General features: G+C 46.8%; 1 protein-coding gene across 2 annotated transcripts; it reads left to right on the top strand.

The window, feature by feature from the left end:
* Positions 1-13866: 13866 nt before the first annotated feature.
* Positions 13867-19823, top strand: DIMT1 (DIM1 rRNA methyltransferase and ribosome maturation factor). 2 transcript variants are annotated; one of them, XM_074932758.1, is made up of 12 exons: positions 13867-13968; positions 14224-14297; positions 14786-14872; positions 15253-15314; positions 15423-15516; positions 15606-15655; positions 16480-16603; positions 16712-16804; positions 17571-17635; positions 17928-17991; positions 18487-18593; positions 19329-19823. In XM_074932758.1, exons 1-12 carry the CDS (start codon positions 13908-13910, stop codon positions 19369-19371), a joined length of 924 nt encoding a protein of 307 aa, XP_074788859.1. In that variant the 5' UTR covers positions 13867-13907; the 3' UTR covers positions 19372-19823. The 2 variants fall into 2 exon arrangements, with proteins under 2 accessions (XP_074788859.1, XP_074788860.1); XM_074932759.1 differs by lacking the exon at positions 14786-14872.
* The last annotated feature ends 1027 nt before the right edge of the window (positions 19824-20850 follow it).

The raw sequence follows: 20850 nt of genomic DNA, 5'->3' as shown, positions 1-20850 counted from the left end.
AAGCCACTGTCCATGATTTACCTGAAGTCATGGCTGACTGGGGAGGTCCCATTGGACTGGAGGGTGGCAAATGTGGCACCCATCTACAAGAGAGGCAGAAAGGAGGATCCAGGAAACTACAGATCTGTCAGTCTGACCTCGGTGCCAGGGAAGGTCACAGAGCAGATCATCTTGAGAGCCATTAAAAGTCATATAATGGACAACCAGGGGATCAGGCCCAGTCAGCGGGTTTATGAAAGGCAGGTCCTGCCTGACAAACCTGATCTCCTTCTATGACAAGATGACCTGACTATTGGATGAGGGAAAAGCTGTACATATTATCTACCTGGATTTTCGAAAAGCATTTGACAGTTCCTCATAGAATTCTCATAGAAAAATTGACTGCCCATGGCCTGGATGAGCGAATGATCTGCTGGGTCAAGCACTGGCTGGATGGTCCCAGAGAGTGGTGGTCAATGGAACTAAATCCAGCTGGTGTCCGGTCACAAGTGGTGTTCCTCAGGGCTCGCTGTTTGGACCATTTCTGTTCAACATCTTTATTGATGATCTTGATAAGGACACAGAGTGTATCATCAGTGAGTTCGCAGCTGACACCAAGGTAAGCGAGAGTGTCGATCTGCATGAGGACAGGGAGGCTCTGCAGAGAGACTTGGATAGATTGGATCGGTGGCCAATGTTAACGGGATGAGCTTCCACAAGGCCAAGTGCCAGGTCCTGCACTTGGGCCACAACAACCCCCTGCATGGCTACAGGCTGGGGGAGGTGTGGCTGGAGCTGTGTGGAAGAGAAGGCTCTGGGGGTTCTCACTGACAAGCAGCTGAACATGAGCCAGCAGTGTGCCCGGGTGGCCAAGAAAGCCAACGGCATCCCGGCTTGTATTAGAAATAGTGTGACCAGCAGAAGTAGGGAGGTGATAGTCCCCCTGTGTTGGGATTCAAGAGGACTTTCTGCGAGAGAATGGCCATGTGAGCAATTCTGCATGAGAACAAGACTGATAAGAGCCTCAGCCCAGCAAGAATGCGATAAGGACGTAACCCTGAATGAGGGGGGAGAAACTCGATGAGACAAACAACCCCCGGAAGGGGTTGGGGTGGAAGAGGAAGTTCCACAAGGCAGGAAGCCTGGCACGGCTGATGTGGCACTTTTTATCCAACCATAAGAAGGTTTAAAGCGCGGGCTAAGTTAACTGTCCAGTCTTGAGGACTTGTACTGCATGTTACTCACGTGTGCGGGAGAACGTTATAAAAGGGCTTACTGAGCTACAATAAAAGGGCACTGCTTGATCACATTGGTCGTGTGCGTGCTCAGCTCTCCCATAAGTGGCGTCCCTGGGTGGGGGCCTCAAGATTGGCACAAAGTCTTCGCTAAGGGGGACTCGTCAGAGTGCAATCTGAGGGGGAGAAAGTCGGTCGAAATATCCAGGCACTGCCCCGGTGTCTGAAGGTGAGAATCAGCGCACTGTAACTTTAAAAGGGAAAGTGAAAGGAAAAAGATAAAAGGGAGAGACAGAAGATAAAAGATCCAAAAGGCGGTGGCTGGGTAGGAATGGGGTTAACACGTACCAAGGACAAACAGGCAGTGGTGAAACTCCTCCAGTGTATCCTCTCTATGAGGGGGAAAAAATATGGTAAGTTCACTCTGGCAGGTTTAAGATGGATCTGAGAAAAGGGACTTATATCTACCTGGGAATCTATAGGGAAACAGCTTTGGGATTCGATCAGTGATGGAGGAAAGTCAGCAGAAGAGGTGAGCAGCTATAGCACACTCTGGAAACAAATTCGAGAGACTTTAGCGATGGAAGCGTCTTCTAAGTCTGACAATCCGCCTCCGACGCCTGCGCCCCTAGCGGCTCCCGTCGCGTCAGGTCAGAGAAAAAATCCGTTCATCGATTGCGCAACCGGGCTCGTGGCGGGCAGCAGGGGCTAGACCGAAAGCTGCGCGGCCGGGAGCTGAGAACACCAGAAGGGCACCTGATGCTGTCAGGAAGGAGAATGAGGCGTCATCGGAGGAGTCTGCAGGGTCCAGCAGTGGTCGGGGCGCGGAGTATGGAGTTGGCGGCGGCGGAGTGACGGCCCGGCCCCCCCCGACAAAAGCGGCAGTTCTCACAGAGAAGGTGCTGACGCTGTCATGGAGCAATGGCTTTATATATTCTTAATGATGTTTTCATGTTTGCAGTATTTGTCGTTTTCTGTTGTGTCAGTAATAAGTGTAAGGGGCCTCTTTGTGTGGTTGTGTGATTGTTCTGCGTGTATGAGACGCAGCCCAGCTGCAGCTGCAGAGAGTCATCGGTGCTGCTGTCTGTTTGGGCTCAGGGTTTTAAGTGTCACATGTGAAATACCTCCTATAACGGGAGGCAGTAACTCTGTGTTAATTGTTGTCTTTAGGTGCATGCTCTGCGGGGAGAGTGCACCTCTGTACCATCTGCCTGACAGAAATATTGTCAAAAGATCATCTACAATCTTACATGTGTCATAGATGCTGGTTATGAAGAGGAAAATCAAAATTATGGCCTGTACCCCTGTGTCCAGTAACAAAAGGGTCAAAAATTGTTCAGCTTGCTTATTTTACTGCAGCTCCCCCTAATAGTATGCCGAGAAGCCGCAATGACTCAGGATTTGGATCAGCAGGTACCCCTTAAATATTTTGGGCTCAGACAGCAACACAAGATTGACTTCTAGTAAAATGTACTCTCACTAAAGCTAAACAATCTGTTGAACTGACAGGCATTTTAGATACTAGTGTGGATGTGACCGTAATATCTGTGAGCAGATTGGCTGTTAGCTCCGGTAACTCAGATGCTTTTCAGGGTTAGTGGTCATGCTGTAGCAATTCAAAGCAAGGATCTCATTCACGTAAGGGGCCCAGAAAACTGGGTAGCAAATATTCATCCATTTATATTGGAAAACCCCTATTATGTTTTGGGGTCGTGACTGTATGGCTCAATGGAGAACTCAAATTGGATCAAATTTGTCTTAATCACCACCGCAGCACAACCCACCCTGAAACCCATCCTGAAACTAACCTGGAAAATAGAGTCACTTGCGGGTGGGTCAGTGCTCCTTGCCAAGGAAAAAGTCCTTCCACCTTAATGATTTAATTCAGACACAATTAAGTTTGTTATTTTAAAGAATAGTGATAAATAGTGACTTTTACATGTAAAGACATCATTGTGATTTGCCCTGAATACCAGAAAGACTCCATCTCCTCAACAGGGAAGTGGTGTCGACCCTTGGGGACTCACCTCCTCTAATGACAGCAATCTGTTGTCACTCACTTAGCTGCATTTCAAATGTTAAAATATGTACATGTGTCTGTTAACACCTTTTCTGAAGCACTGTTTGCATCCTGTCATACAGTGGGGAGTCAAGCATCTGACCTGGATTCCCCACTCACCAGCTGGTCAGGCCATTGTGGAGTGTATACCTGGAGAGCTAAAGCGTATGTTACAACAACAAAAAAGGGGGAGATGCACGGTACCAATCTACACCTCACGAAAGGCTAAATAAGACATTATATGTCATGAACTTTTAAACATTCCCCCGTCTCACAGGTGCCACCAATATTGTGTCATTTCTCATCACAGATACCAGATCAACAAGAAGTCCAAAGCAAAGTTCAAGTGTTAACAAAAAAACCTAGAAAGGGGTAACTGGGAAGGACCATTTCCTTTAATAACTTGGGAAGAGGTTATGCTTGTGTCTTCACAGGTCACAGTCCCTGGTGATTACTGGCAAGGTGTGTGCAGCCACACCTGAGGCGTGAGAGGCAGCCAACACTCAGGATCCAGCTGTGAGTGCTGTGAGTGCCCCTGTACCGACAGTTTGGGTTCTCTTCGACTGATAATTTAAGCAGAATGTCTGGGTAATGTTTGCTACAGCAACAGAACAAACTACACTACAGCTGCCAATTCTTTTAAGAGAAAATGCTAACAGTATTGCAGATCCTTAATGAAATATATAGGCTTACTAGTCACTGGTGAAAGATGTAGTTCAGATGAAGTGTAGTTATTTAATAAGGATGAAATGCTCTAAGAATGTGTGTATTCAACTTTCTTTGTTTGGCAATATTAAGAATTAAGAGCTCAAGTGTTTAACCTTATTAGAAACTCCCTTGGTTTTCCCCCTTGAGTGCTGGCCAGGCTCTGAGTGGAACCCAACAGGAGGATGAAATCAGATGTTCCTGCTGAAAGAAAATTGCCAGTTATTTTGGCCTGTTGATTTAGAGGCTGGACCTGCTTGCAGCGATGCTGGATGCCTCACCTATGGATGGACACATCGTACAGGATTTCCAGTTTGCGAGTGTGGTGGTTTAGGCCCTGCCAGGACCGGAGACCACGTTGCCGTTGCCCCTCCCCCACCCTCAGCCGGTCGGGCTGGCAGTGAGGCACAAACCCTGGGGTAAAATAAGAAGAAAATTAATACAGCAGTGTGATAAACAATCTGAACAACAACAGTGGCAATGATAACAACAATAAACAGCAATAACAGTAAGCAAGACAAAAGATACACAGCGAAATACCATAATGGTTACGGAACAAGCCCGCCGTGTGCTCCCCACCACCAAAGCCACAAAGGAAAATGTTCCCGCACTCCTGCGCCCAGACCTGACATCAGCATGGTATGAATAACCCAGCTGGAGATCCCTTCCCCCTCTCTGCTGGGGAAACTTAACCCTATGCTAGCTGAACCAGGACATAATCCACCCCTTTGTTCTATACCAGCTGCGTCATGTCCAGCTGCCATTTAGCAGTTAACAATAACAAAATAACAATTAACAAAGGCACAGCATAATTCATGGCATGTTCTCACCCAGAATCAAGTCCCCCTGTGGTACACATCGGACCTCTCCATTGTCCTGCATCACCCACCAGGTGCACCCAGGTCCTTGGGCAAAAGCAATCCCGTGGATGGGTTTGCCTTTACCTTTGCCTGGCGCAGGACTAAACCAGAACATTTTTCCCAATATATTCCTCATGCGCACCACAGGGACTTTATCCCCATCTACAGCACGTGGAGGTTTCGACTGAGCCGGGCCAGCTCGACTGGCAGATCCTCTTGTGTTGACTAGCCAGGTGGCCTTTGCTAGATGCATGTCCCAGTCTTTGAAGGTCCCACCTCCCAGTGCTTTCAATGTGGTGTTTAACAGTCCATTGTAGCGCTCGGTCTTCCCAGAGGCTGGTGCGTGGTAGGGGATATGGTAGACCCACTCGATGCCGTGTTCTTCTGCCCAGGCATTTATGAGGGTGTTTCGGAAGTGGGTCCCGTTGTCTGACTCAGTTCTCTCTGGGGTGCCGTGTCGCCACAGGACTTGGGTTTCAAGGCCCAGGATGGTGTTTCGGGCAGTGGCGTGGGGTTACTTCCACCATTGTGAGCACGTGGGGCTTCCTGTGGCGGGTCTGTGGCAGTGTGATGTAGTCGATCTGCCAGGCCTCTCCATATCTATATTTCCGCCATCGCTCTCCATTTCGCTGGGGCTTCACCCGCTTGGCATGTTTGATTGCAGCACACGTCTCACATCCGTGGATGATCTCTGCAATGGTGTCAATGGTGAGGTCCACCCCTCGATCCCGAGCCCACCTGTATGTTGCATCTCTACCTTGGTGGCCCGAGGTCTTGTGGGCCCACCAGGCTATGAACAGTTCACCTTTGGCTGCCAGTCCAAGTCCACCTGAGCCACTCTAACCTGAGCAGCTTGGTCTGCCTGCTGGTTGTGTCGATGTTCATCAGTGGCCCGACTCTTGGGTACACGGGCATCCACATGGCGCACCTTCACAACGAGGTTTTCCACACGGGCAGCAATGTCCTGCCATACTTCAGCAGCCCAGACGGTTTTACCCTTACATTGCCAGTTGTTCTGTTTCCATTGCTGCAGCCATTTCCACAGGGTATTCCCAATTGCCCACAAGTCGGTGTAGAGGTAGAGCTTCGGCCACTTTTCCCGCTCAGCAATATCCAAAGCAAGCTGGACGGCTTTCACCTCTGCAGACTGGCTCGATTCACCCTGTCCCTCAGCAGCTTCAGTGACCCGTCGTGTGGGACTCCACACAGCAGCCTTCCACCGTCGATGTTTTCCCACAATGCGACAAGACCCATCAGTGAACAGGGCATATCGCTTCTCCTCATCCGGCAGCTCGTTATATGGTGGGGCCTCCTTAGCATGTGTCACCTCCTGTTCTGGTGACATCCCGGAATCTTTGCTCTCTGGCCAGTTCGTAATCACCTCTAGTATCCCTGGGCGGCTGGGGTTCCCTATTCGAGCCCGTTGTGTTATCAACACAACCCATTTACTCCACGCGGCATCTGTTGCATGATGCGTGGAGGAGGCCTTTCCTTTGAACATCCACCCCAGCACCGGCAGTCGGGGTGCCAGGAGGAGCTGTGTTTCAGTGCCGACTGCTTCTGAGGCAGCCTGCACTCCTTCGTACGCTGCCAGTATCTCCTTCTCAGTTGGTGTGTAATTAGCTTCAGAGCCTTTGTATCCCCGGCTCCAAAAGCCCAGAGGTCGGCCTCGGGTTTCCCCAGATGCTCTCTGCCAGAGGCTCCAGGTAGGGCCATTCTCCCCGGCTGCGGTGTAGAGCATGTTCTTAACCTCCTGCCCTTCCCGGACTGGCCCGAGGGCTACTGCTTGGGCAATCTCCCACTTAATTTGTTCAAAGGATTGTTGTTGCTCAGGGCCCCATTCAAAATCGTTCTTCTTACGGGTTACGTGGTAGAGAGGGCTCACAATCAGGCTGTAGTTCGGGATGTGCATCCTCCAGAACCCCACAGCGCCCAGGAAAGACTGAGTCTCCTTTTGAGAGGTTGGTGGGGCCATGGCTGTTATCTTGTTTATCACCTCCATTGGGATGTGGCGACGCCCATCTTGCCATTTCATTCCTAGGAATTGAATTTGCATTGCAGGCCCCTTGCCTTTCCTTTGCTTAATGTCAAAGCCGGCCTTCAGGAGGATTTCAATTATCTTCTTTCCTTTTTCAAAGACTTCCTCAGCTGTGTTCCCCCATACAATGATGTCATCAGTGTACTGCAGGTGTTCTGGAGCCCCACCTTTCTCCAGTGCAGTATGGACCAGTCCATGGCAAATGGTGGAGCTGTGGTTCCACCCCTGGGGCAATCGATTCCAGGTGTACTGGATGCCTCTCCAAGTGAACGCAAACAGTGGCCTGCACTCTGGCGCTATCGGAATGGAGAAGAACGCGTTAGCAATGTCATTCGTGGCGTACCGCTTGGCTGCCTTCGACTCCAGTTCATACTGGAGCTCCAGCATGTCCGGCACTGCAGCACTCATTGCTGGCGTAACTTCATTCAGGCCACGGGAGTCCACAGTTAGCCTCCACTCGCCATTAGGCTTTCTCACTGGCCATATAGGGCTGTTGAAGGGTGAGTGAGTTTTGCTGATCACCTTCTGGCTTTCTAGTTGATGGATCAGCTGATGGATGGGGACCAGGGAATCTCGGTTGGTGCGGTACTGCCGCTGGTGCACCGTCCTGGTAGCAATCGGCACTCGCTGCTCCTCAACCTTAAGCCGCCCCACCACTGAGGGATCCTCTGAGAGGCCGGGTAAGGTGGACAACTGTTCAACCTCCTCCAGGGCAGCTACACCAAAAGCCCACCGGTACCCTTCTGGGTCTCTGAAGTGCCCTCTCCTGAGATAGTCTATGCCCAGGATGCACGGGGCATCTGGGCCAGTCACAATGGGGTGCTTATGCCAGTCCTTCCCAGTCAGGCTCACTTCAGCTTCCAGTAGGGTCAGCTGTTGGGATCCCCCTGTCACTCCGGAGATGCAGATGGATTCAGCCCCACGGTAGCTCGATGGCATCAGGGTGCACTGTGCGCCAGTGTCCACCAAAGCCTTATACTCTTGTGGGTCTGACGTGCCAGGCCATCGGATCCACACTGTCCAGTAAATCCGATTATCCCTTTCCTCCACCTGGCTGGAGTCAGGGCCCCTCTATTCCTGCTCATCATCACTCACTTCTTGCAAGAATGATTTACTGGTCCCCTCAAGAGGGTCAGACATAACGTTCACCATTCTGTTCTGACTGTACACTGGAGCTGCGCTCTTCTTGGAGGACTCCCCTTTTGTGATGGTTTTCCCTTTCAGCTGCTCTACTCGTGCAGCTAGGGCGGCAGTGGGCTGTCCATCCCACCTCCTCATGTTTTCTCCATGGTCGCGGAGGGAAAACCACAGGGTGCCTCGTGGTGTGTACCTTCTGCTGCCTTTCTCTTGGGTGGGGAAACGTTTACTTCTAATGGCTGAGACATCAGCCCGTGCAGGTGGAATGTAGGACATGTCCTCTTCCACTCTCTGGACCCTCTGAGACAGTTCCTCCACAGCTGAGACCCGGGAATGTTGAGATGAAGGGAGATTTCCCTCGTATTGCCGGAGCTTCCCAACCACTCCATCCACTGTCAGAGTGTGGGTGTCTGTCCACCAGGACACTATTGCCAATGCTTTCGAGTGTGCTTCTGGTGCGCTCTTCAGGAACTTTCACCACATCAGGTGTGTGCAAGGGGCCTGATCTGGGTCCATGGGTGACTGCTCATCATTCTGATCACCATAGATCATCTCAAACACAGCCAGTTCCCTGAGGTTCTGGATGCCTTTCTCAATGTTGGTCCATTTGCCTAGCTGACATAGGATGTCATCCTTGTAGGGGTGCCTCTCCCTTACACTGAGCAGGAGTCGCTTCCAAAGGCTGAGGGTTTGAGTCTGTTTCCCTATTGCCCTATCAATGCCAGCATCCTTGGCCAAAGATCCCAGCTGCTTGGCCTCTCTCCCCTCCATCTCAAAAGCACTGGCTCCATTGTCCCAGCATCGGAGCAGCCAGGTGCAAATCCGCTCTCCTCCCAGGCGGCCGAAATCTCTCTGCCTATCTCGCAGCTCACTCAGGGATAGAGATCGGATGATCATCTCTGGCCCTTCCTCCTGTTCCCATGATGGGCCTGGCTCATCCTCATCCCTATGCGAGCTGACTTTCTGGTATATTTTGTTTTCTATATCGGGGCGACTGACACTGGCACTGGCTGGCTCTGGCTCAGCCACTGCGCTGGTGGAGGTGACTGATACTGGCTCTGCCTGTTCCCCCGGTCCAGATACTGTTCCAGTAACTTCACTCTCAGATTCTGCAGCCTTTTCTCCCCCTTGAGGGCAGTGGGTGGTATTAAAGAGGACACGGTAGGCATGGGCAGGTCCCCAACACATCACAGTGAGTTGTGTCTCCTGGGTTTTGCCAGCTTGGTAACACACCCTTTCTAATCACTCCATCAGCTTATCAGGGCTCTGCATTTGCTCAGAAGTGAAATTCCAAAGCATTGGGGGTGCCCACTGACTCAGGCCTTTGCCCATCTTTTCCCACACCCCTTGCCACTCACTATTATCTGACCTCGGGGCAGGTTTCCGGGCACTGCTATTGTTAGAGAAGTGCTGCATGGCCAAAACCGAAATCAGGCAGGCATTCAGAAGGCATTGTGCCACAATCACACTGGCCTGCAGGCTCCAAGGATAACTGAAACTCCCCAAAGCCGAGAGGATCTCTTCCCCTGGCTCACCCATAGAGGGGGTGAGACCCCTAACTAAAGCCCAGGCAACAAACAGGTACTGGCCTGCCCTGACACACAGCAATACAAAGGCATTATAAGCAGTCAGTAGCCCGTATAACAAAACAATCCCCTCTATACATTTTCCACCGACAACAAACACCAGCACTGGGAACACACAGTGGATATAAGGAATAATCCAGCCCCACCACCCAAGCAAATGGGCCGGCACTGCAAACATTTTCTTATTACACAATACAAATACAAACAGAAAAATTACACCCTACAGATTGCTCAATCACACTCTGGTCAGGGTCTGTCCCTTTTTGATTCTTATTTCAACCCAATTTGTGCCCCACGTTGGTGCACCAAAAAGTCTGTGCTGGTTTAAGCCCTGCCGGGACCAGAGACCACGTTGCCGTTGTCCCTCCCCCACCCTCAGCCGGTCGGGCTGGCAGTGAGGCACAAACCCCGGGGTAAAATAAGAAGAAATTTAGTACAACAGTGTGATAAATAACAACCTGAACAGCAACAGTAGCAATGATAAAAACTATAAACAGCAATAACAGTAAGCAAGACAAAAGATATACAGAGAAACATCGCAATGGTTACGGAACAAGCCCGCCGTGTGCTCCCCGTCACCAAAGCCACCAAAGAAAAAGTTCCCGCGTTCCCGCGCCCAGACCTGACATCAGCATGGTATGAATAACCTGGTTGGAGATCCCTTCCCCCTTCTCTGCTGGGGAAACTTAACCCAATCCTAGCTGAACCAGGACAGCGAGGAAGGGCAGTCTAAATTGTCACTGCACCCAGGGTTCCACAGCGATTGCGGATCTGAATGTTAGTACCCCATTAAGTAAGTGTGCTACTCAATATTTTTCTTACTGTTTATTTTTGTAGTATTTAGTCATATCCCTTAATTATAGGCAGTGAAATTAGCCTACTTTTTTAACTAGTAATTGTAACTGCTGTATTGTTTTAGCCTTCTGTGGAACTATTCCAAGTACGTTATGTTTTTGAAGTTTGTCTAACCCTTAACTGATACAGCTCTCAAACAAGTCTTGCAGATGCCATTGCAAAACCAAGAAAGTGGAGATGTGGGAGGCATCGGCCTTATACAACCTCTGACACATGGTTGATATAATCAGTCTAGCTAAGATGGCAAAACATGACTCCTTCAGCAGTACCAGTAGATGACACTTGGTTTTGTAGTGATGTTTACACAATGAGTTTATATCTTGAAGAAGGAAGAGTATTTAATAATGATTCAGCTAAAAGATTACCAATTACTGGATGGTTAAAGGATTTGGTTTTATATGGAATAACAGTTTTGATTGTCATTGTAATCTTTTAATGATGTTAAACTGTGTGTGAAAGTATTCTATGAAAATGACAGACTGAACAATAAAAGGGGTCTGGATCACTCAAAAACAAAAAGAGGGATTTGTGGAATGGTTAGAAAACAACGGACATGTTATGAGCGACCCAGACCGAGTGGCCTCACTGTAACAACAGGCTGTAGCTGTTGTGAAGAACAACTGCAAAGCCAAGGGGCTGAGAAACTGCGTGCAGAGCAAGAAGATAAGGAAGCTGGACTGTGGAAAACAAGATGTTTGCTGGCAGGAGAACTGCGCGTGGACACCACACCAGGACCAATCATAGAGGGCAAAAGGGTGCATGGACAAGCAGCTTTAGCAATCAAGTAGCTGCTTGTGTACTTGAACTTGACATCAAAAATAATAGGTGATTTGACTACTGATGTCAAGAGCCTTAGACATGCTGTACTTCAAGATAGGGCTGTCATTGATTTTCTGCTTTTAGCACAAGGGCATGAGTGTGAAGAGTTTGAAGGAATGTGCTGTATGAATTTATCTGGTCATTCGGTACCTATCTATGAGAATCTGAGAAAACTAAAAGATAACATGATGAAGTTAACTGTTGTAACATCACACTTATCAGAATGGTTTGCTTCACTGGGAATCACAGGATGGTTGAAAGAGTTGTTACAAAGGGGAATTGTTGTAATTATTGTAGTTATCATGCTGGCTGTTATTTTGCCATGCTTAGTTTCTTGTATTAGACATTTGGTACAAAAGGGCCTGCAAGAAATTCGGATTGCTCAAAACCAATAAGAGGGATATGTTGGGATTCAAGAGGACTTTCTGCAAGAGAATGGACATGTGAGCAATCCTGCATGAGAACAAGACTGATGAGAGCCTCAGCCTGAGCAAGAATGTGATAAGGACGTAACCCTGAATGAGGGGGGAGAAACTCGATGAGACAAACAACCCCCGGAAGGGGTTGGGGTGGAAGAGGAAGTTCCACAAGGCAGGAAGCCTGGCACGGCTGATGTGGCACTTTTTATCCAACCATGAGAAGGTTTAAAGCGCGGGCTAAGTTAACTGTCCAGTCTTGAGGACTTGTACTGCATGTTACTCACGTGTGCGGGAGAACGTTATAAAAGGGCTTTCTTAGCTACAATAAAAGGGCACTGCTTGATCACATTGGCCGTGTGCGTGCTCAGCTCTCCCACACCCCTGTGCTCTGCACTGGTGAGGCCACACCTGGAGTGTTGTGTCCAGCTTCGGGCACCTCAATACAAGAGAGATCTCGAGGTGCTGGAGCGAGTGCAGAGGAGGGCAACGAAGGTGGTGAAGGGCCTGGAGAATAAATCCTATGAGGAGAGATTGAAGGAGCTGGGACTGTTCAGCTTGAGGAAGAGAAGGCTGAGGGGAGACTTTATCACTCTCTACAACTCCCTGAAAGGACATTGTAGAGAGGCTGGTGCTGGTCTCTTCCCACAGGTAATTACTGACAAGAGGGAATGGCTTTAAACTGCAACAGGGGAGATTTTTCACAGAAAGAGTGGTCAGACAGTGGAACAGGCTGCCCATGGATGTGGTGGAGTCACCATCCCTGGATGTGTTTAAGGGTCGTTTAGATGAGATGCTGGGGGATGTGGTGTAGGGGAGAACTTTGTAGAGTCGGGCTGATGGTTGGACTCGATGATCTCAAGGGTCTTTTCCAACCGGAATGATTCTGTGATTCTGTGAGTGATTGAGTCATTCCTTAGCTCAGAGGGCCCCTCCCCCCACCCCCCACCCCCCGCTATCCTTTAGCTGTTTCTCAGGCTGTTTTTCTCAGTCTTCGTTTCTCACAGGCCTGTTTCTTTCAGGACCTGTTTTTACAAGTAATCTCTCACACCCATGAATTGTATGACATAAATATTTCTATATCATTTTATGCCATGTCAGGTGTCTGTTTATTTTGGGGAGTAAAAAATACTGAAAAAGCACCTGATGGCACCCACAGGGTGGAGCCGATGGTCCCCCGCATCCAAGCATGGTGCCACCGCGGGGCCTGCTCCTCCCCTGCTGCAGCACCGGGCCCTGGTGGCTGTTATAAACTGACTTCTTAAAATTGGCTGAGTCAGAGTTTCCAATTTCTTTATTTAGCAAGCGGCAACAAGCAAAACAGCGCTGGGCAGCCGGAGAGTCTCCTGCTCCAACAACGGCCCGCTGCTTTCAAGGAATTTTGTCTTAATTTTATACTACAAAGCATTGTATATTCATTATACGCCTATACATATACATTACCTAAACCCGCCTACTCCCGCTTCGTATGGTAATTAGCTTATCAGTCCTTTACGCTTGCGCAGATGCTGCTGAAAATTACGGGCCAGGGTCTTCAAATCATGGGCGGTGGTCTTCGGGAGGAAGGCCGTAGGTCCTCCTCACAGTGTACTTTTCACCCTTCGCCTGGAATGTGATGATTTTACAAGCTTGCAGTGCTCTTATCAGTCTAGGCTCGTTACCGGTCTTGAGTAAGGAGATTTATGGACGTCCTTGTTCATGCTTTATAAAGTACAGACACTTCGCTCTCTAGTTGCCCCCCCTCCCCCTTTCTTTCACTCTTTTACACAATATCATTCTATCATGTTTGTTAGTTCTATATAATGTGCAATAATTCATATGACAGTTCACCTTTCCATTGTCTTTTCGCTGATTTTGATGAACAAGCAGTGTACCGTCCATCACAGCGGCCACAAACGCCGCCCGCGCCCCGTCCCGGCGGATGACTGCGTCACACCCCGCGGATGACTGACTGCGTCGCACCCCCGGATGACTGACTGACTGACTGACTGACTGACTGACTGACTGACTGACTGACTGACTGACTGACTGACTGCGTCGCACCCCGCGGCCGCAGGTGACGACCCGGCGCCGCGGGAGGGCGGCCCGCGCAGTCCTCCGGCCCGCGGGGGGGCGCTGTCCGCCGCGGCGCCCCGCCCGCCGCCCGTGACGCGCTCCGCCTGCGCCGGCCCGGCGGCACGTGCGCGGGGAGCGGGGCCGGGCCGGGCCGGTGGCCGCCATGCCCAAGGCGCGGGCCGGGAAGCGGCCGCGGCAGGAGCGCCGGGAGGGCCGCGCTACGGGTTAGTGCGGGCCGCGCTGAGCGTTAGTGGAGACCGGGGCCGGGCTTGCCTCCCGCCGCGGCCCGCGCTCTCCCGGGGTTGGGGGACGCCTCGGTGCAGGGAGCGGCGGCCCGGGTGAGGGCAGGTTCGGCGGGGAGCGCGGTGTGAGCCGGGGGGGGGCGCGAATGCCGGCGGCAGAGGAAGGCCGCAGTGCTGGTCGTCGCGTTTCCGCGGCGTGCGCTCGCCGCTAGAGTAACGCCGCGCTCTCTGCCCTAGGCATCCTCTTCAACACCGGGGCCGGCCAGCACATCTTGAAGAACCCCCTCGTCGTCAACAGCATCGTGGAGAAGGTGGTTGGCAGAGCGGGGAGCGCCGCTGGGGAGGCGGCGGGCGGCGGCGGCGGCTGAGCGGGAGCGGCGGCAGGGCCCAGCGCCGCAGCATCGGCCCCGCTGCACCGGGCAGAGCTGCCTGAAAGTTCTCTGGGAACCGTGCCCCCACGCACGGTCCTCTCTCCTGGCTGTGGCCTTTCTCTGGTCGAGGAGGGACCTTCCTTCCTTCTGTACAGCACTTACTGCCTTGATGTTGATTGTTTCTTCAAGAATATGGCCGCTTGCTTTTTTTCCGTACTTGGCCAAATATCTTTCATAAAGTAGCTTTAAGACGTTCCTGTTCTCAGTATTTTCCTCTCATCCCTTTCTAAGCGACACATGCCTCTGCTAGCTGATCTCAGCGTTTTACTGAGCTGCACATACGTTTTGCTTTAAAATTAATTAATTTAATGAAAATTAATGAAAATTAATTTAAAAGTGGTTCTAGAAAAATAACCATTTGTTCTTAGGCTGCCCTGCGACGCACAGATGTCATTCTGGAAGTAGGCCCGGGAACTGGTAACCTGACAGTAAAGATGTTAGAGAAAGTCAAAAAAGTAAGCGCACATTTCCTTGCAGCTTCCCAAGCTCTAACCACATTGTGTCTTAGACTGAGGCTAACAGAAGGAGCTTAATCTGCTTGATTCCAGTAAGCAGAATTACTCTGTGGATATTTTTCTTAACATTTGCATAATTCCAATGAGTTTTTAGCTGTTCATGTAAATCTTGTGTGGTTTTGTCAAGCTATATTGCTGTTATCCATTTATATGGTAAGGCTTGCATGTTTTGTTGGAGGAAGGAAGGTGCATAGTTTGATAGGGAATTTTTAAGAGTTATTTAAATCTGTAGCAATAGAGATGGAAGTTTTTTGATAATTGAAATTATAATCCCAGTAGGAGAAGTTGTACCAAATTGCAAATATATACTTTGTTTTCAGGTTATTGCTTGTGAAATTGACCCTAGACTTGTTGGTGAGCTTCAGAAGAGAGTCCAGGGCACGTGAGTATCAACTCCAGAAATGGCGAGCGCTTAAAGAAGCAGAGCTGCTTTGGCAAAAACTTGGGCAATGTGCTTCTCTGACGATAACCACAGTGTATTTTCCCTCAGATGTCTGGCAAACAAACTGGAGATCAAGGTTGGAGATATCTTGAAAACAGACTTGCCATTCTTTGATGCGTGTGTGGCTAACTTGCCTTACCAGGTATGGGCTAAACAGCATGGCAAAACCCTCTTTCTTTTTAAATTATAATTGCCCAGAAATTGTACTAACACTAGTACTCTTTTCCTCAGATTTCTTCACCTTTTGTTTTCAAGTTGTTGCTTCATAGACCTTTTTTCAGGTACGTGGAAGAATAGAGCTCTGTATGACCTGATAGAAAAAAAAATTGTTTTAAAAATATCCCCAAACCATTTTTTTTAGTTCTTAAAATATCAGTTTGATGGATCAGAGCCAGACCAAAATTTGTAACCTAAAACCTGCCAGAGCATTGAAATTAGTTCATGTCAGTCTGTTAAGCATGAGAAGAAAGTTTAGTCTTGGCATCAGTGAATGTCCAGCTGATGAAAAAAAGGAGTTGCACCTCTTCACACTCGTTTCATAACTTAATGGTTATTCCAGGGATAAGTAGGACATAATAGCATTTCAAATGCCTTCCTACCTGATAAAGGAATGGTGGCACCGGTAGGATCAAAGCCAAGGCACTTTCTGTTGTCCGGTCTAAAAATATTAACAGCCCAGGTACTTCTCCATGTTGTTCAGTGTGTCAGCAGTTCTTTATTTCTCTCACTGAAGTGCTAATGTTAGTGACATTACGGGTCAGTTTTTGGAGATAGAGAGTTTGAAGGACTCATCATAGAATTACTCAAAATGATTTGTTAGTCAGGCACATAACTTAGACAAGCTTCTGTCTCTTTGATCCTGATCCAGTTAGCAGTATAAAGAATCAGATTCTGTTGTAGCTTTAAGGAGATTTAGATGGTTTAACCAAGTTTCATGTTGGGTTTTTTTTGTAACACACTATGAGCTAGTTAAGGCAGAGTTTGTTTGTGACAGACATCATTTCTGAGCATTGAGGCAAATCCTGTGTTTTCCAAGTGTGTTGGTTGGCTTTTGATGTAAAAATTGATTACTTAGAATTCATTTTCTCATTTCTGTTTTTCTCAGGTGTGCAATACTTATGTTTCAAAGGGAATTTGCACTTCGTCTGGTTGCAAAACCAGGAACTAAACTATACTGCAGACTCTCTATTAATACTCAGTTACTAGCTCGAGTCGACCATCTGATGAAGGTATGTTATTCTGCATTAGCTGACAGAGCTATCAAAGATAGAAGAATGTTTTTAGGAATGTGAGGATTTGCTGCTTACTCATACAGCTGCCTGACTTCTGACTAACAGGTTGGAAAGAACAACTTCAGGCCTCCTCCCAAAGTTGAATCCAGTGTTGTCAGAATAGAGCCAAAGAACCCACCACCACCTATCAACTTTCAGGTGAGCATCGTATACGCTTATAACAACGTAACATACTAGCAGTAATGCCTAATTTTTCTTTTCACTTATTACTCAGTTCTGTGGGCTGTTTTCACTCATAAGTACCAGCTATTCATTGGCATTTATGTAATTCCGAAGTACTCATTCCTTTATTGATCCGCCTTGCATTAGGACGTTACCTGAACATACCACCATCTGTTGGGGTGCAGCTTTGCTTGCAGTGTGTGTGACAAGATAGAGGTACCATCTCCAATCTCAGTGGAAGAGTTGCTAGTAATAATGTCCCTTTCATCATGGTTTATATCTCCCAGAGACTGTTCTGGCTTGATGACTGTGTGCGTTATGTTTAAAGAGGTATCTATGAGAAGCCTTATTTTCAAATGAGTATGTATCATCTCAGAAGACAGACGTTACATAATAGTATTCTTAAAGTTAGTTTTTAAACCACTTTGATCTTCAAGACCCTTTCAGCCTTGCCCAAGGTTAGCTGGATTTTCTTCAAGTGCCTGCCTTCTCAGCACGTAAGATCTGTCCAGTAGTGTCTAGGCACGAAAAAGAACAATTCAAAAGTTTTTGTGGGTGGGGTATTTTCTCCTCCATTTGTATTGCTTTGTCCAAGACAGGACTGGTTTTGTATTGTTGAGAAAGGTATTTTCCTGACAGATTGTTTCTTTGTGTTCAATATTGTGAAATTGTCAGTAGTGATTGTTTTTGTTAATAGTAGCTGTGTGTTCCTTTCTGTAAATTCTCAAATTTTTCATTTCAGGAGTGGGATGGTCTGGTAAGGATAGCCTTTGTTAGGAAAAACAAGACACTCTCCGCAGCATTTAAGTAAGTAACTTCTGCTAAAGGTTAATATTCTCAAAAGTTTGAGGGTTAGCCATTTCTTCTGTGCAAATGCATAGCAGTGTTACATGCATGCCAGCACAAGTCTGGGATAAACCATGATGGAAGATTTATGCTGAGGTCACAAGTTTTTTCTTTTAGAAGAAAACTAGGCAATTGTTTAAAAAGAATAGCTCTGTGTAGTCGTTAGAGTTTCTTATAGTGAAGGTGAACAAGCAGTCCAGCCAAAAAAATGAGTGAAAGATCAGTCTTCATTCTAAACTTGTATTTCTTTCAGGTCAAGTGCTGTAGAGCAGTTGCTGGACCATAATTACCGAATTCATTGTTCCTTACATAATACAGTAAGTTCCTTTTTAATATATTAAATTCTGTTTCTGTGTATTGACCTGCATACTGACTTTCTTGTAAGAGTAAAAAATCAACACAGAAAAGCTTAACATGTTAAAAGTTTTTCTCAGAGAGTTTGAGGGAGGAAGGAACTTCCCTCTTAGAGAAAATTGTAAAAGAGTCAATTATAGTGAAAAAGCTGAAAGTTGAGTATGTTAGTACTGTATTGGCAGTACATGTCTCAAGGACTTTTACTAGTAAATCTGACAATCTAGTAGGAAAACTTGTGTCTGCTTAGCAATGCTCTTGTGATTCATTTACAGTGAATGAGCTCAGGTACAAAGATTCAGATGCAAGAACAGAAGAATTCAATAATCCATACAAGAAAAAAGACAACTTCATGTCAAACAAGAACTATTCTAAAAGCAGGAAAAGAATAAGTGATTTAAATGAACCTTTCTCTATGCTATGAATAGAGAATTAATTTGTATCTTATTTTCTATTAACAGGAAATACCCGAAAACTTCAAAATTGCAGAGAAAATACAGACAGTCCTAAAAAATACAGGTTACTCTGAAAAACGAGCTCGTTCAATGGATATAGATGACTTCATTAGGTATTTTTTTTCTCTTTATTTATCTTCCTTTTAAGCTTCTTCAAATTCTATCTGCATCTGTCCCTGTGCAGCACAGATTAATACTGGGTTACAGAGGAATAGTACTAACTGTTTTCCTCTCAAAACCAGGCACTCCTTGCTTCTAGTCCTGAGCATGAATGAACACTTAAACTCTTTATATTTTAACTGCTGCTTACAGTATTGAGAAACAACCAGCTAAAGATCCCTATTTCTGCTGTTTGTGTACTAGACCCCTCTATCTCTCCTCTAAAAGTGGCTTTAGTAATCAAATTGTAATTTTCCTGGAGATTTACATAGTCCTTCTTTGTCTTGAGGATTAGACTGTAGTCTATAGCATGATTTGGAAATTGGAGTAATTAACTACTATATTCTGCTCTTGGTCAGTTAATTAGAGTGACAACATGAATCCTCTCCCAATTTAAGATAAAAATTCCTAGCTGTTTCTCAGTGTGACAATTCATAGAGTTACTGCCCTTTACAGAAATGTAGTAAACTTGGTAGGATGCAGTGTAACTAACTGTGCTGAAAATACACCTGCATCTCTAAAATGGCAAATTTGCTAACTTCTACTTTAAGATCTGTAACAATTCTTTATGGCAGTTGAACAGCGGTGGCTGCTTTCATGCTATTTTCCTGTGTTCTTTGCCAGTAGCATGTCTCAGAAATGCCTTAAGCTGAAGTATAAATGGTAACACAAATATTTCACTCTTTCAGACTGCTGCATGGCTTCAATTCAGAAGGCATCCATTTCTCATAGATTCCACTAGAAGAATGAAAGGTGGTTTGTATTTTGTCACCAAAGTCTTACCTAAGCCAGAGTGGCTGCAATGGGACGAGTTCTCACAAAAGCAATGAGCAGAATGCAGCATACGTACTCTGGTTCTTATTGAAAGCTTATATGCAATTTTATCACAGATCGTGGGTGAAGAAGCTGCTGCTCTGTATTTTAAGAGTGATAAATTCTTTCACAACTGAAGTGCTGGACTTCCATATCTCAGTGTATTTTTAAATATGCCAAATAACATGGACTGATACAGCCATAATTGAAATCTCTGATTTTTCTCTGATCATGGACTTCACCTCAGTATATTCTTATACATATATTCAGTACAACCCAGAAATTTGGTCTGGGCAACAAAAGTTGTAGTCATTCCATTTGTCTGGGATTTTTGTTTGTATGAAAGAGTATTTAAATGCTTTTGATTTGAATTGTCAGTCTCTTCCATTTGTCCTTTGGTAGCTACCTGCATTCCAAGTCTGTTAGTAATCTGCTGCTCTTGGAGAAATCGCAGTAACTGTTTCTCAGTAACAAGAGCACTTATCTTGAGGGCTTGATATAACATACAGAAACACTGAGGCACCTGAAACTACCAGTGTAATTTCCTTTAACCCTTTCTTATTGTCATCAGACCACTGTAGGAACCAGCAGAAAACTTCCAAAGGGCACCCCTCATAAGCAGAGACAGAAGGGGGTTTTCTGTCAACTGTAAATTCAGGCAGCTGTTCTTACAAGAAAACTACATCACCCTTCAAGGCAAGAACAAATTTGAGCATAGATCAAAGCTTTCAGTGAGTTTTAGAGCACTGCATGCCTGTGTCCTGACAGACTTAGAAGTGTCTTAATATAGTTTGGATTATGTATGTTTGTTATTAAGGACAAGGCAGAGTTTTCCCAAGGAGGCTTGCATTAACTCTGCATAGCAGCTGTCAAAAGAAAAATCCACTTTGGTCTGTCTTCTGATTCGGGAAAACAGTAACTATTAACTAACTGTAGCATCATGCAAGGGTGAAGGCATGACTCTGTATTAACTACCCTAAGTCATTTTTTCCATATATAGCATATTACTTTCAGTAAGACCACAGTAAATAGAGACAATGGCAAATAAGAAAAAAACTCCTCTATAACTTCATTTTATATATATCCAATGTCAAGTCTTCTAAAAGTCATAGATTTAGAAGCATGTACAGAAATATGCACTTGAATTTGCAGGCATTCTGAGAGGTTGTTTGGAAAACTGGGTTACTCAGTTATTTTATAATTTAATGATTCCAGTGCTGCTTCACTCTATGTAGAACCAATTTATGAGTGATGTAAGTAGCCACAGCAATATGCTCAGACTGTTACAGAAAGAGCAGATGCTGGAGTTCTGTGTCACAGTCACACCTCCTCAGTGATTTTGTTTTACCAGACAGAAATGAGGAGAAGCTTGTCTTGAGTCCTGTTCAAGTAATTCCA

The sequence above is a fragment of the Athene noctua genome, chromosome Z, assembly GCF_965140245.1.
Source record: "Athene noctua chromosome Z, bAthNoc1.hap1.1, whole genome shotgun sequence".
NCBI lineage: Eukaryota > Metazoa > Chordata > Aves > Strigiformes > Strigidae > Athene > Athene noctua.
The sequence above is the reverse complement of the archived record's forward strand: the minus strand, read 5'-3'. Positions and strand labels throughout refer to the sequence as shown.